The sequence below is a fragment of the Cyprinodon variegatus genome, unplaced genomic scaffold, assembly GCF_000732505.1.
Source record: "Cyprinodon variegatus isolate N-32 unplaced genomic scaffold, C_variegatus-1.0 Scaffold242, whole genome shotgun sequence".
Classification (NCBI taxonomy): Eukaryota; Metazoa; Chordata; class Actinopteri; order Cyprinodontiformes; family Cyprinodontidae; genus Cyprinodon; species Cyprinodon variegatus.
This window is the reverse complement of record NW_015150695.1, coordinates 309,935-322,855: the sequence shown is the minus strand read 5'-3', so window position 1 is coordinate 322,855 and position 12,921 is coordinate 309,935. Positions and strand designations below refer to the sequence as shown.

Here is a 12,921-nt window from a genome sequence, read left to right as displayed (position 1 = left end):
TTTGTAACTTTGGCTAAAAATAATGAAAAGCCAGCTCCTTTTTTGGAAAAATAGAAATACTCCCACTGAATTTCTAAAATAAATTGACTCTGAATTGAACAGAAATATAATTTGTGATCTTTTTAAATGCTTAAATTGGATTTCAGCAACCCATAAAAAAAAATGTTCCTTGATTTCAAAACTTTTGAAAAAGCATGGGAATTGGTAAAAAAAAATCTTTGGTAGCTATCTCTTTAAAAATGTCCCACAATGTCTGCAGCTCTAAACATTTTTAATTAGCTGGACTTAATGTAAAATAGCTCTTTGGATTGAAAAGTTTGCAGACTTTGGTTTATAATAAAAAAAAAGAAACCTAATAAGTTTCAGAAACTGAAAAAGAACACTTCCCAAAGTAGAATAAAAATCTTCTTACAAAATTTTTATTGAAGTGTATCAGCATCATTCAGAACTATGACTTTTGTAACCTTAAAATGACAAAACAATGGCCACAAAATATTGTTCCCTTTAAAACACTTTTTTACATCTCCATGCTTCCTCTGACTTTGTTTTCAAAAACTAGTTTATTAAAATACCTATGACCAATACCTATGACCTTGACCAGGCTTTACTAAATAACACCCACACCAGAGTGCTGTTGGTAAATGTAACCTTGATGCATTCACTGACCAGAAAATAACTGAATGTTGAATTTCTGAGCTGTCAATATGCCAATTCTTGTCACCATCATTTATAAATTTTTTAGGCTCTCTGAATCCAATACAATTAAAACACATCATTTAGGCACAACACTTTCCTACAAAAATCAATGTTTGGGAAGTTAAGAAATTTAATGTTGTCTGTAATAAAACTGCATTAATTTTATGTACCTTTACTGATGTTCGTGACAACAATAATTTTGCTATTTTTTAAGGGAGATTAAATTGTTGAACCAGTTATGTTACTTCATATATTTCCAATGCATTTACACATTTTTTTTATTTTTATATATTTTTTTGAGTTTTTACAGCACTAGTGGCTTGCTTTTTCGACAGTAGGCTGACAGGAAAGGGGGTATGAGAGAGTGGGAGAGACATGCAGCAAAGGACCACAGGTTGGATTTGAACATGGGTCAGCCGAGGACTAAACTTTAGATTAAAAATGCAAATCTATTGCTATGGGTATATGTGCCTTTAGAGTCAGAAAAAGTGCTTTATCTTCTGGCTTTTTATCACTGTTTTACTTTTGGAAGTAGCTAAACTCTACTTTTTTGCTACTGTTTTGCTGTCTGAGCATTGAATATGGCGACTATTACATTCAAGACGTTACCAATAAAAAGAAAAAGGCTTTAAAGTTATCAGATAAAACTAAAACCTAAAATGCGACATGAGAGAAAGAGGTTTTGTGCCTCAGCAATTTCCATAGACACAGAAAAAAGTTTTATGTTTCTGTTTTTTTGGGAGTTGTTTATAACACTTAATTTTATTTCACTTGTGCTTATTAGGTGTTTTCTTTCCGGCTAGAGAAGTCGAATGTAGATGTTTATTAACATTAAGTCTAAGCTGCATTATTTAAGGTTTACTCACTATGCATGCTCTCTGTCTCGCCTTCTCACACAGGAGTGTGAGTATGAATGACATGCGTGGTGAAGAGGAGGCGCTTCGGCAGCCACATAGTCACGTCCGTCATGAGCGGATGCACAACCAGTACAACAGAATGAGAGAAGACGAGAATCACTGGCAGGAGGTTAGTGCATTAAGGTTCCTTCTTCCATCAACACCTCTTTGACAGAAAAGTGTGTTTTTGCAAGCAACTGAGCCAGGTTGCATCTAAACTGTACGTATCTGCGCCTGTTAGGACCTGGCCCGATGGAAAAGTAGAAGGAGGAGTGTCTCTCAGGACCTGATTAAGAAAGAGGAGGAGAGGAAAATGATGGAGCGACTGATGTCAGGAGACGGATATATCTCTCAAAGGAGAAAAAGCATCAAAACTTACCGAGAAATTGTGGAAGAGAAGTAGGTAACACCCACACCAGCAGCACAATGATTTGTTTTCCCACAAAGGAAAGGTTGTTATTTTGTTGGATTCTGTAGACTTACACAAAGAAACACATCTTACATCTGAAATGTAGGGCAAGTGAAACATGGTAATATGTTTCAGTTCAAGAAAAAAAAAAAGATTTAAAAAATTTAGCTTGCATTTAGCCCCCATAGAACCACCTTTCATCGGTGTTCCAGCAGCAGATCATTTGGGGTAGTGTCTGTACTGTTATGGTTCTATGAATGAAAGTAATACATATATAAAATCTAATGTGGGTTAAAGGCGATATAGGAATGAAACAATGTAAAAACTTCCTTTAAAATTTGTTCTTATTCAGTCAGATTGGATAGACAGCATCTGTGAAAAGGGATATGAACTTGATGAAGCTGTTTGTTCAATAACAGCTTAGGGGCCTGAACACTGCTGCATACCACAAATTAGATTTTTTAATTTTAAAACAAGTAGGATATCATTTTATTTCATGATGAATCACTACTTAAGGTTGATTTGTCTTTAAAAAAAAAACTGTTTTGGTTGTAACATGATAAAACAGTGTGTCAACAATTTTCAAACACTGTCTCTTTAAATAGAGCTGAAGGCAACTTATACTTTTCGGTTTGTCTGAACATTCAAAGTTAAGTATAGCATGAAATATTTACAAAAAAATAATGGCTCAAATCTGCATTTGTTTGTGTCACAACAGTTTAGGTGTCCTTTTTTAAAGATATTTTGAAGCAGATCTTCGTATATATACAATTATATAAAATTGTCAAGCATAATATATTAGCATTCTGAATGCTTTTAGAATCAAGTTTACTTTTTATTATTTTTATTTTGTACTTCGATTTAGACAGATGCTGTTTACTAATCCTAAACCTTTTTGCCATCTTGTTTTGACCAAATAAAGTAAGACAAATAAACCAGATAAAGCGCTCTCTTTTAATTCCATTGGTTTTAAAATACCAAAACACTCAAGTCTTGTGTTTTCCAGTTTTTAAAATGATTTACATCATAAAACATATATTTATATTATTTCAGGGAGCGTCGTGAAGAGGAGCTACGAGAGGCTTACAGGAAAGCCAGAACTCCAGAGGAGGCATCTGCTGTTCTCCAACGTTACGCCCAACGTTTCTCCATCAGCGAGGCCGTACTGGAGCGCCTGCAGTTGCCGAAGCTTCTAGACCGCAGCGTATCAGCTGATCCCTCCTTTCCCATCTCGCCCCTTTCCCTCTCGCTCTCCTCCTCCCCTACAACCCCGGACCCCTTCGACGAAGACCCCAGCGGGCCCCTGAGGTATCTGCGGCAGCAGTCAGCTCCACTGCCAAGGTTTACATCCACGCTGGAGGCACAAATTGAAGAGTTTCCCAAAGATTCAACCTCACTCCATCGGCCTCAGATTCGCTCTCGCTCATCTGAACCGCCATCCACCCGAGCCCTGTCACCCAAACCCGTGCCTTTGCTGTCACCCAAGCCTTACTTTCAACCTCAACAGTTGGCATCTGAAAAGCAGAGTAGTAAGGTAAGTATAGCACCAATGTATAGATTTAAAAAATGGTTGCCAACATTAAGAAGGGTTTTAGCTACGTGTTTCACAAAGCTCATCCTAACCCATCTTTATATTTTGTCAAACGTAAGTAGTTGATCAATTAAACTGTAATTCGGACCTTTCCAGCAACAGTGGTTCTCAAAAGTCTATACAGACCTTGGTTATGTTGCCAGGTGTTTGTACGGTGCAAAATAAGACTGTGATCAATAATTTCTAAGTTTATCCAAAAATAAATAATGTAAAACAGAATTGTTCAGTTCACATAAATAGTAAATTCTACAGATGATTTGTTAAATTGAATGTCTACACACTGTCTAAGCTATTCCAATTCCTTTATGTCATTGATTAGGAGGCATGCTTTCACAACAGTAAAAAATAACGGCCTCTTTGGGTTTCAGCCAAAAAGTAAATGGCATATTCAAAATGTCTTCCACTTTAATAAAAACCTTTGTTCCATGTGACGAAAAGTAACCCCAGACCATGATGCGGCCACCATCATTGATATAGGGTTATTTTGATGACAGCTCCCTTTTTGATAAAATAACTTTTTGTTCAGTTAAATTTTATGCAGACATATATTTTAAAATGTTTTATAATTTTTTTTCTGTTTGTTTCTTTGTTTTAAAAAGGTTTATCATTTTAATTTGTTTATGTTACCAATGTTCTGGAAGTAACATCCCTGGGCTTTTTGCTCTTGACAGAACTGTCATGAAAATGACTTGATTTGTATGAAAACCAAAGACTTCCCTTTTTTTCAAGAATTTAATTTTAATTTCTGTCTTAAGTTTCCCTTTATTCTGGCAAAAATTCACAAGGATTAATTTATATAGTTTAGTGTCATTTCAAAGGATATGCATGATATTACCAGATCCACATGGAGATTCTTGTCAGGAGTCACAGCTTGAATGCAGTCTCTGTTCGCTATTGACTGAAGAAGTCGACAAGTAGGACCCCTCTCAATGTGAAGTGGGCTCCCAGCGGACAAAGAGTGCCCATACAGGCTGTAAAGGAAGCGATGAGGAGATGGAGGAAGAGGGGGCCGTCTGAGAGGCAGCATTCACCCGACTCCAGCCCTGTGTCTTAAGTTACCACTCAGTGGGACCTCCACCTCCTCACACATGTATTAGGGCTTCTTTGTAGAAAAGGCCAGCAGGACATTTTGAGCCCATGAACAGCTAATAACTAAATGAAGACAAGCTCACAATGAGAAAGAACTTGGGGTTTTGGAAAATATTTTATTTAAGGTTTTTATTTATCTTTGGCTTGTCTGATTCAGGGGTGTACCAATTTGGAATATTTTTTCTCATTTAGAAACCCAATTTTGATGGTTATGTTTTTGTGGCTTATATGAAAAGTCAGACTTATGTTAGGAAATAGTTTAGAATTTTTTTTTCCATTTAATACCAAAACTTTGATTTAAATACGATATTATTTGACAGAGCAACATGATAAAGCTGTATATTGAGAAATGAAAGGAAATCATGCATGGCCCATTTTACAAATCTAAATTAGAGAGGTTAATAAGCTACCTTGTATGTCTTGTTGCAGCCAGGTTTCTGTAAGAAAACAATTGATTTGATTATCACAGACCAAGTCCTTAACCAACTAACTTCTTGGAGAGATCATATCTGTATAAACCACATAAGTGTTTTAACTTGTCTCTCTATCACGATTTACTCCTTTAGGATTCTTTTCTAATTTATTTGATTTATTGTGGCAAGGTCCTGTCTGACTGGAGTAATGGGTGGGTAATAGTAGAGAAGCTGCAGAGAGGTGTCTTAAACTAAAACTCTGTTTGCTGGTCTGCACCCTGGGATGTCAGGGATTTGGAGGACTAATAATGTTGGCCAGATTCTCAGGAAGAAGAGCTGCACCATCCAAAGTTGTGTGGATGCAGTCTCTTTGAACCAGATCAAGTTTTAAGCAAAAGGTTTACAAATTATCAATGTAGCCCACATGGTGTTCAGGACGCCACCTAGACAACCAGTGGTTGAATGATGACGTGACTAAACATGTCATAAATACTCAGAGAAATTCAGAGACTGAGTCTGACATTGTTTTGGCAAACTTGAACACAGCAGCATCACTCATTGTAATGTCCTCTGATCTAACCATGTCATCACCACCACCGTGAATAACTATATTACAGTATTTAAACTTATCCTTAGCCTTAACCTTTTCCTACAAGCCAGTAAAGCAATCTTAGAAGTGAACTTCGCCATAACAAAAAAGTCCTCCCCCTATAAATAATAAATGGTATTACACCGAGACCCAGTAAAAATATTATGAAACAATTCCCTGCAGCAGAAGCCATTAAAAGATCATTATAACTTTCAGTGGTGTGCAGTTCCTTTAGAGCCAGACTAAAAATGAGCAATATCTCTTATATAGTAGAGGTCTTTACCAACTTTATAAAGTATTTCATAATAATTTACAAAAGAAGCATTTTTGAAATAAATAAAATAATCAATAAAATTCCTATCAAGATAAGCTATCTATGGTAGTGAAATTACCTCAGTGTGTTTGAAGCAGAATAGAACACGGAAGGAAGGCCCAATGCTTGTTAGACTCCAAGACAAGACTAAGTGAACATATACATGATAAAGCATTGGATGGATGGAAGATATACATGATAAAGCGATGGATGGATGGATGGATGGATGGATGGATGGATGGATGGATGGATGGATGGATGGATGGATGGATGGATGGAGGCAGGCAGGCAGGCAGGCAGGCAGGCAGGCAGGGAGGCTAAACAAACAATGCAGTTTTTGAGTCATAATGGTGTGAAAGTTATTGTCCAGGACTCTTAAGTTTGCTGTTGTTATGCAGGTGGATGGTTTGCTAACAGTGAATGGCGATATTGGAAATAATTCCGAGTCTAAAGCAAGGGAATCCCCTCCCCTATTCCTGCCATCGCCATCCCTGTCTGGAAATGGCACTTTGGATGCTCCCTCATCAGATGCCTCGCCTGCTCGATGTCTGCCAGCCACCCCTGAAAGACGAAGTCAAGGGTCAACAAAGGACACCGACCGACCGTACAACACAGGATCAGCCACACGAGATTTTAAAGAGGAGAAAATCACTGAGTGTTTATCATCTCCCATTCGGCCTACTACTCTTCCAGAGGTCAGGGTTGGGATGTTTTTTTTTGTTTTTTTTTTGTTTGTTTTTTTACCATTCACCTAAAACTGCCTGTTTGTGATGGAATCGAGCAAACATCTTTTTTTCTTTGCTTGGGTTTTCAAAAATGCTGTTTGGTGAAAAGATTAAAATCTCGCAACATTTCTTCAAAATTTGATTTTAATTTGACAATTATGTTTTATACTACGTGTTATAAACTTCTCTTTGTATATGTTGACTCAGTCCATCAAACAGTAAACCATGTTTATGACCATTACAGGAGTTAAGGCAGCCTGAGGACAGCTTTGGGGAGGCAGGAGGTCAGACAGATGCTGCTCAACAGGAAGAAAAGACCTATCCTGCAGTTCATCAGCAGTCAACTACAGGTATGAGCAGCGTGCTGCTATTATGTTGCCTTTATTAGCATCAGGTTTATTAAATATTTTTCCTTTTTTGTTTAAAGCTAGGATTCTTTAGAATTTTGTTTGTTTCCTCTTTCTCAAGCTAAACCAGAGAAGACTGAACTTTCCAGTGAGAACCTACAGCAGATCTTTCCAACTGAGGTTGATACAATAAAAAATAAGGCTATAGCATCAATGGTGAGAGAAATTTTACCTTTAAGTGACCCTCATATCAGGAGTCATCCAGTATCATCTTGTAGGTAAGAATTTCTTCCTGTCAGGGGTCTTTTCAGAGAATGGAGATGGCACCGCCCTCGGCTGCACCCGGATCGCTTGGATATATACCTCCAAAAGAAGTAGCATCAGGTGAATTTATGTCTCAATATCCAGTGATGGAGCCGTCTGCTTCTTTTCCATCCTTTCTTTTGTTCTGATTATCATGTCAGTTTTTTTTGCTGTTTTACTTTACCTTTTCAGCACAGCTTTTTTTCTCCTTTTACAAAATAAAATTACTGATCTCAGTTGACACATGCTCAATGTATATATTTTCATAAACCAACCAGAAATTAGTCCATTTTGAGCAGACTAAAAATCCCTTCAAAAAGAAAATAATATAAACTAATAATAGGAATGACTACTTATAGTTCAGTCGAACCTCTACTCCAACAGCTTATAAGCAAAAGTACAGAACTATCCCTGGTTTGACTTTTCAAACTCTCAGGTTGTCCTCCCCAGCTGCTGTTTTTCACATCTGTCCTTTGCCTCATTATTTCCTTCCCTCTTTTCCTTCCTTCCCATCTTCCTTGTTTTCCTTCCGTCCACATATTTTCATCATTTTGCTCTAGAGTTTGAAATCAGTGTGAGGTCCCTGCAGACCTCCAGCAACCCTAAGTCACGCTGGGAATTCTTCGCTCCGCCAGGTAAACCTCTGTGTTCATAGAGGTCCCCTTACCACAGTACCATACTGGTGTTAAGGCTTCCCATTACCCTAAGAGCTAAGTCAAAACCAAGTACAGTAGTTGCAACTTCTGCTCCATTCATTTTAACATTTTATAAATGAGGGAGAAAAACTTTACTTTCTTTTTTCGGCTTATCAGTCTCTTTCTACAACCTTGCTGGGTTAAACATAAAATATTGTAGATTTGTAATCAAGTTTTGAAAACATCCTGTTTGTAATCACATGTTTGTCCGCATCTGACTTACTTATAAACGTGCAGGTACCTCAACTGCTAAATTCATACTAAACTCTAACATACTAAACTTTCGTCTCGATAACAGGTGGCTTACTTGCACCTAAAACAAGGATTAACATTAATTCATCTTTCATTACAGAAGAATATTATAACACCTAAATTAAGCTTTGCAAGTAGGAAACTTGCTGATGCTACACTTAATGGCAATCTTAACAATTTTGTGTCCTGCTCTATTTGAAACTGTTTAGTTACCGGTAAGTTTATGATCTGCAATGTTATAGACCTCTAACGATACTTGGGATGTTCACTGGGTCATTTAGTCAATTTTAAGGCCCAATAAACACAAAGCTAATGAGCCTTCTTTCATTCTGTTTCAGACCCTAACCCTCTATGCTTTTTTTTTAAGCTAACCCTTTACTGGAGGAGCTTTTTTCTGCAGCTTTTACTTTACCCTTAAAACAACTTTATTTGGGTTACCAAGAAACACGCTATATACTATATAAATGTATAGCCTTGTAAAAAGCATTTTGAAGCTGTTAAACTGTCATTTCATTCTTATTTTCTCTCTGATTTTCGAACCAATGCTTGATATTTTATAAAAATGTGTTTCAAGGAACTAAATTATTTTGTATTCTTAATGAATGTTGATTTTCATTTTTTTTTTTGTCTTGGTTCACAATTTTACAGACGCTTCCAAGAAGAATCAACATGGAAATGTGAGTAAAATATGTTGCTGAACTGCCTTTTTTTATTTTTTTATTTAACCTTTATTTAACCAGGAAAAAAATCAATTTTTATGAATTTTTAATCCAAATGAGATTAAAAACCTCTTTTTTTAAGGGAGTCCTGGCCAAGAGGCAGCAAAGTTACATAATAAACAGAGATACAATAAATTAAATGACAGGTACATAAAAAAAAAATATCAAGTAAAACAATTACAGATCATTGAGGCTGCTTCAAATTCTTTCACTTTCAATTTAAAAGCATTTAAAGATTAAAAACTCAGTCAACTTCCAGTTTCTTTGTGACCTTCAGTCCATAGTCTTTGTCCTAGAAAGTTCTCAATCCTGTAATATTTGTGGGAACTATGGTTTTGCACAATCTTTTGTGTTGTCTTTTTTCAAATAAAGTTAGGTTATTGGTCAATTGTTTTTTTTATTAGTTTTCTTTGTATTTTCAGTTGTGAAAGAGAAAATGAGCCTCTTAAGCATTTCAAAATGGCTGCAATCACAATTCTTGAAAACAAACTTATTTACTAAATAATTCATACATATAAGCTATATATTCAATTTTATATAGATTATTTATTAATGTCCCTGATTTCCAATGTTTGTATATTTGTGAATGTTTTTTTTTTTCACTCATTGTTTTGAGCTTTTCTGGTCAACTAACCTGTTGGGTTGGTGCATTTATTCAATACTGCCAACAATTAAAAACATGAAATAGCCAATCAGACGTAAACTATTTAGTCTCTAAATCTACATATAACTGATTTTATTTTATTTTTTACATTACATAAATTAATTTTAATTCACTTCAGATCTACTACTAATATTGATCCCAAAGGTAAATTAAGCAATTCTGAAACAGTCCCATCACATTATAGCCTAATGAAACTCTATATTTTGTTCTTAGATTTTTTTTTTCCTTTGCTCCTTTTTAACTAAGCCTTTGGTTTGTCGTGTCGCCCTGAATGATACTGAGCTAATTGGAAAAGATCATATGGAGCAGTGATGTAGCATGCCGGATGATGATGCTCCAGTTGATGGCTGAGACTGCTTTTTTTCCTTTTATATTCACCTCCATCTCTGTTTCTCTGTCTTCTCTCTCCTTAGTAGGCGTTCTTCTGCTAGCAATGGAGTAGTGCTGTTGTGGTAGACCAAATATTTCTGTCTCTTCCCTTCTTTTCTTTTTCTGTGGTGGATGCGTGTGCACATTTGGGTCTGTCTTTCTGTGAATGGGTTGTGCGTGGATGTTGATGTATGCATGTATGTGGTGTGTTTATGCATGTTAACTTGTATGTACATGTGTGTGGGCCTATCAGGTCTCAGTCCCGGTGTTGTCCCAGGCCAGGCGGGGAGACCGCTGGTCTTGGGACCCAGATGAGGAGCGAAAGCGTCAGGAAAGGTGGCAGCAAGAGCAGGAGCGCATGCTGCAGGTACACGGAAACCCACAAAGGGTACAGCATGGCGCATGAGTGTGCAAGGACAGGATTTCAGTTTGCTTAGGAGCTTTGTAGGCGGAGCACAACAGGCTGAGTCTGAGGTAGAAAGGTTTTTACTGAGCCCTATAAGGAGCAGAATTTGATTTAATTAGTTTGCAGATTTTCATACAAAAGCATGGCATGGGAAAATTAAATAAGAACATAGAATTTTTTTTGTATTTTCTTTAATTATGCATCCAATGTCTACAAGTTATATCCATCCATCCATTTTTGTCTGGTCTATGCAACTGTTTACACAGGTTGTTCAGAGACATAAGTTTCTATTTAGGAGGACTTGGTTTCCCCATTTGGTGCTTATTAAATTAAGATAACTTGAATCAGAATTCTTAAATAGATCCAGGTTAACATAGTAAATATCTCCAAGGATCTGATATATTAGATGTGCCTTGTTTTAGACCACTTGTTTAGTTCTGTGTTGGTTCCTTTTTATTCCAGGATTTTGTTTACTACTTCACTTAAAAAAAAATGCATCTAATAAACATTACAGAAAGACCTAATGCAATCTATAGCTGTTTCTTCCCTCGCATATTTATTAAACAAAGCTCAACCCCTTTATGTTCAGTTTAACCACTAGATGGCGAGCTTGCACAGTGGAAGAACCCAATGCTTTGGCCATCCTGTAGCACAGTCTCCATTTCATGCACATTCAAAGCAAATTGTCCAATGCGCTGTTGTTGCTGCCTCTGTCACTCTCTCCCTCCTCAGCTAATGAGATAACGCTCCTTTATTGTTGTAGTGAGGAGATGCACTCATATTGACGAAAGCCTGATACACGTGATCACCACCCTCCTCATTGTTTTGTGTTTTTTCTCTCTGTGCTCCATCTCTTCTATAGATGTTATATCCCTTATCTCTTTAGTTTCCAACTGCAATCTTCTGAGGTTCCTACACAAATTTGCATAAAGAGAGAGATGCTTTGTTCTCTCTGGAAGTGCCATCAAAACCTATGAAAAATATAAAAAATCTTGTTAAAACAGCATTTGTGAAGGAACTCCATGCTTAACATCTCTGCATGCTTTGGATTTTTTTCAATGTTGTGCTGTGGTTTTGCTCCTTTTTATTATTTTGATGTTTATGTTTAATGGCTACATATCTGAACGATGCAAAGAAACGTGGTGTTTCAGAATAAAAGTTTTCTTTTGTGTATTTATTTTCTTTATTTCTGGTTTGGATTATCTCAGAAAATCATCAGACTTAGAAAGCTGAATAAAACATTTTTGAAAAACGATGGCTTTTCAGCTGTAGATCCTTTCCCTTTTTTCAGCCAAACATCCACCTGCAGACAGCTCAGTTTTTTATGCTTAGGCTATGTGCTGTATGTCATGTGTCTGTTGCTGTGGTAACAGGAGAAGTACCAGCGTGAGCAGGAGAAACTGAAGGAGGAGTGGGAGAAAGCACAGAGGGAGGTGGTGGAGGAAGAAAGGAAGTATCATGAGGAGGTGTGTGTTTCCACTGGAGGGAACATGTTTGCCCTTTGATTTGTGAAAAAAAAAAAAAAAAAAAGAGTTTGTAAAAACGTATTGTTTTCTATGTTTATGTCAGTGTTTGGTTTGCTCTTTTCTCCCCCTCCTCAATAGGAGCGTAAGATACTGGAAGAAACTGTAATGCCTTTGACACCCCGCTCCTCAGCCCTGCCCTCCCCCAGCCGAGGGGGCCTCTCCTCCACCTCTGAGCCACAGGACACGATTGTCCGTTCGCTGGCAGATTGGGAACGAAAACAAGAGCTACTAGAGAGGCAGTCTGTGAGTAACTTATTAATTATATTCTCTGTATTATCAATTTGTTTACCCATTTCTTCATTTGCTTTACAAAGGTACTTCACATTTTTACATAATGGGCCAAAAGAAGGCTGTACATACAGATCCATCTCAAAAGATAGGAATATCTTTAAAAGGTTTGAAATTTTTTGATTACACATTTCAGAAAGTAAAACCCATATAATACATAGAATTATTACACATAAAGTTAAACACTTCAAGCCCTAATTTCCTGCATTTCTAGTTGTTATGACCTAGAGATAATAAAAACCCAAAGTTTATTTTATTTTTTTAAATAAACATTATGTAAGATTGCTTAAGATATGATATATTAGACAAGAAATGTCACACTTAAATTGAATGTTCATCTGTGATGGATGCAACATTTGGTTGGGCCATGGAGACCTTGAGGATGCAGAGCAGGAGCAAGCAGAAGAGAGGGGAGGAGGAAATTTAAGCCAACTTTTCCAATAATCATTATAAACAAAAGATAAGATTATTTAAAAAAAAATAATAGAAACCCTCCAAGCCCTAGCAAGGACCCAGCCAGAGTATTGGCCTTGCAGTATACAGTAATGTATTTCACTGAGTTATTGTTCCAGGATTATGTCCTAGACTCAAGTGTCTCTTTGCTAGGCTTTCTGACAAATACAAACAGAGG

At 36.7% G+C, this 12,921-nt stretch overlaps 1 protein-coding gene across 1 annotated transcript in view; it reads left to right on the top strand.

Annotated features, from left to right (window-relative positions):
- The window catches only part of limch1 (LIM and calponin homology domains 1), a 112,866-nt gene that overhangs the window by 90,776 nt on the left and 9,169 nt on the right, over window positions 1-12,921 (top strand). Inside the window, exons 10-20 of the mRNA XM_015381822.1 lie at window positions 1,596-1,722; window positions 1,834-1,991; window positions 3,055-3,535; window positions 6,395-6,691; window positions 6,966-7,071; window positions 7,190-7,284; window positions 7,368-7,452; window positions 7,932-8,006; window positions 8,967-8,995; window positions 11,850-11,942; window positions 12,081-12,245. Of these exons, the coding sequence (XP_015237308.1) occupies window positions 1,596-1,722; window positions 1,834-1,991; window positions 3,055-3,535; window positions 6,395-6,691; window positions 6,966-7,071; window positions 7,190-7,284; window positions 7,368-7,452; window positions 7,932-8,006; window positions 8,967-8,995; window positions 11,850-11,942; window positions 12,081-12,245 (1,711 nt within the window). The remainder of the gene's footprint in view (window positions 1-1,595; window positions 1,723-1,833; window positions 1,992-3,054; window positions 3,536-6,394; window positions 6,692-6,965; window positions 7,072-7,189; window positions 7,285-7,367; window positions 7,453-7,931; window positions 8,007-8,966; window positions 8,996-11,849; window positions 11,943-12,080; window positions 12,246-12,921) is intronic.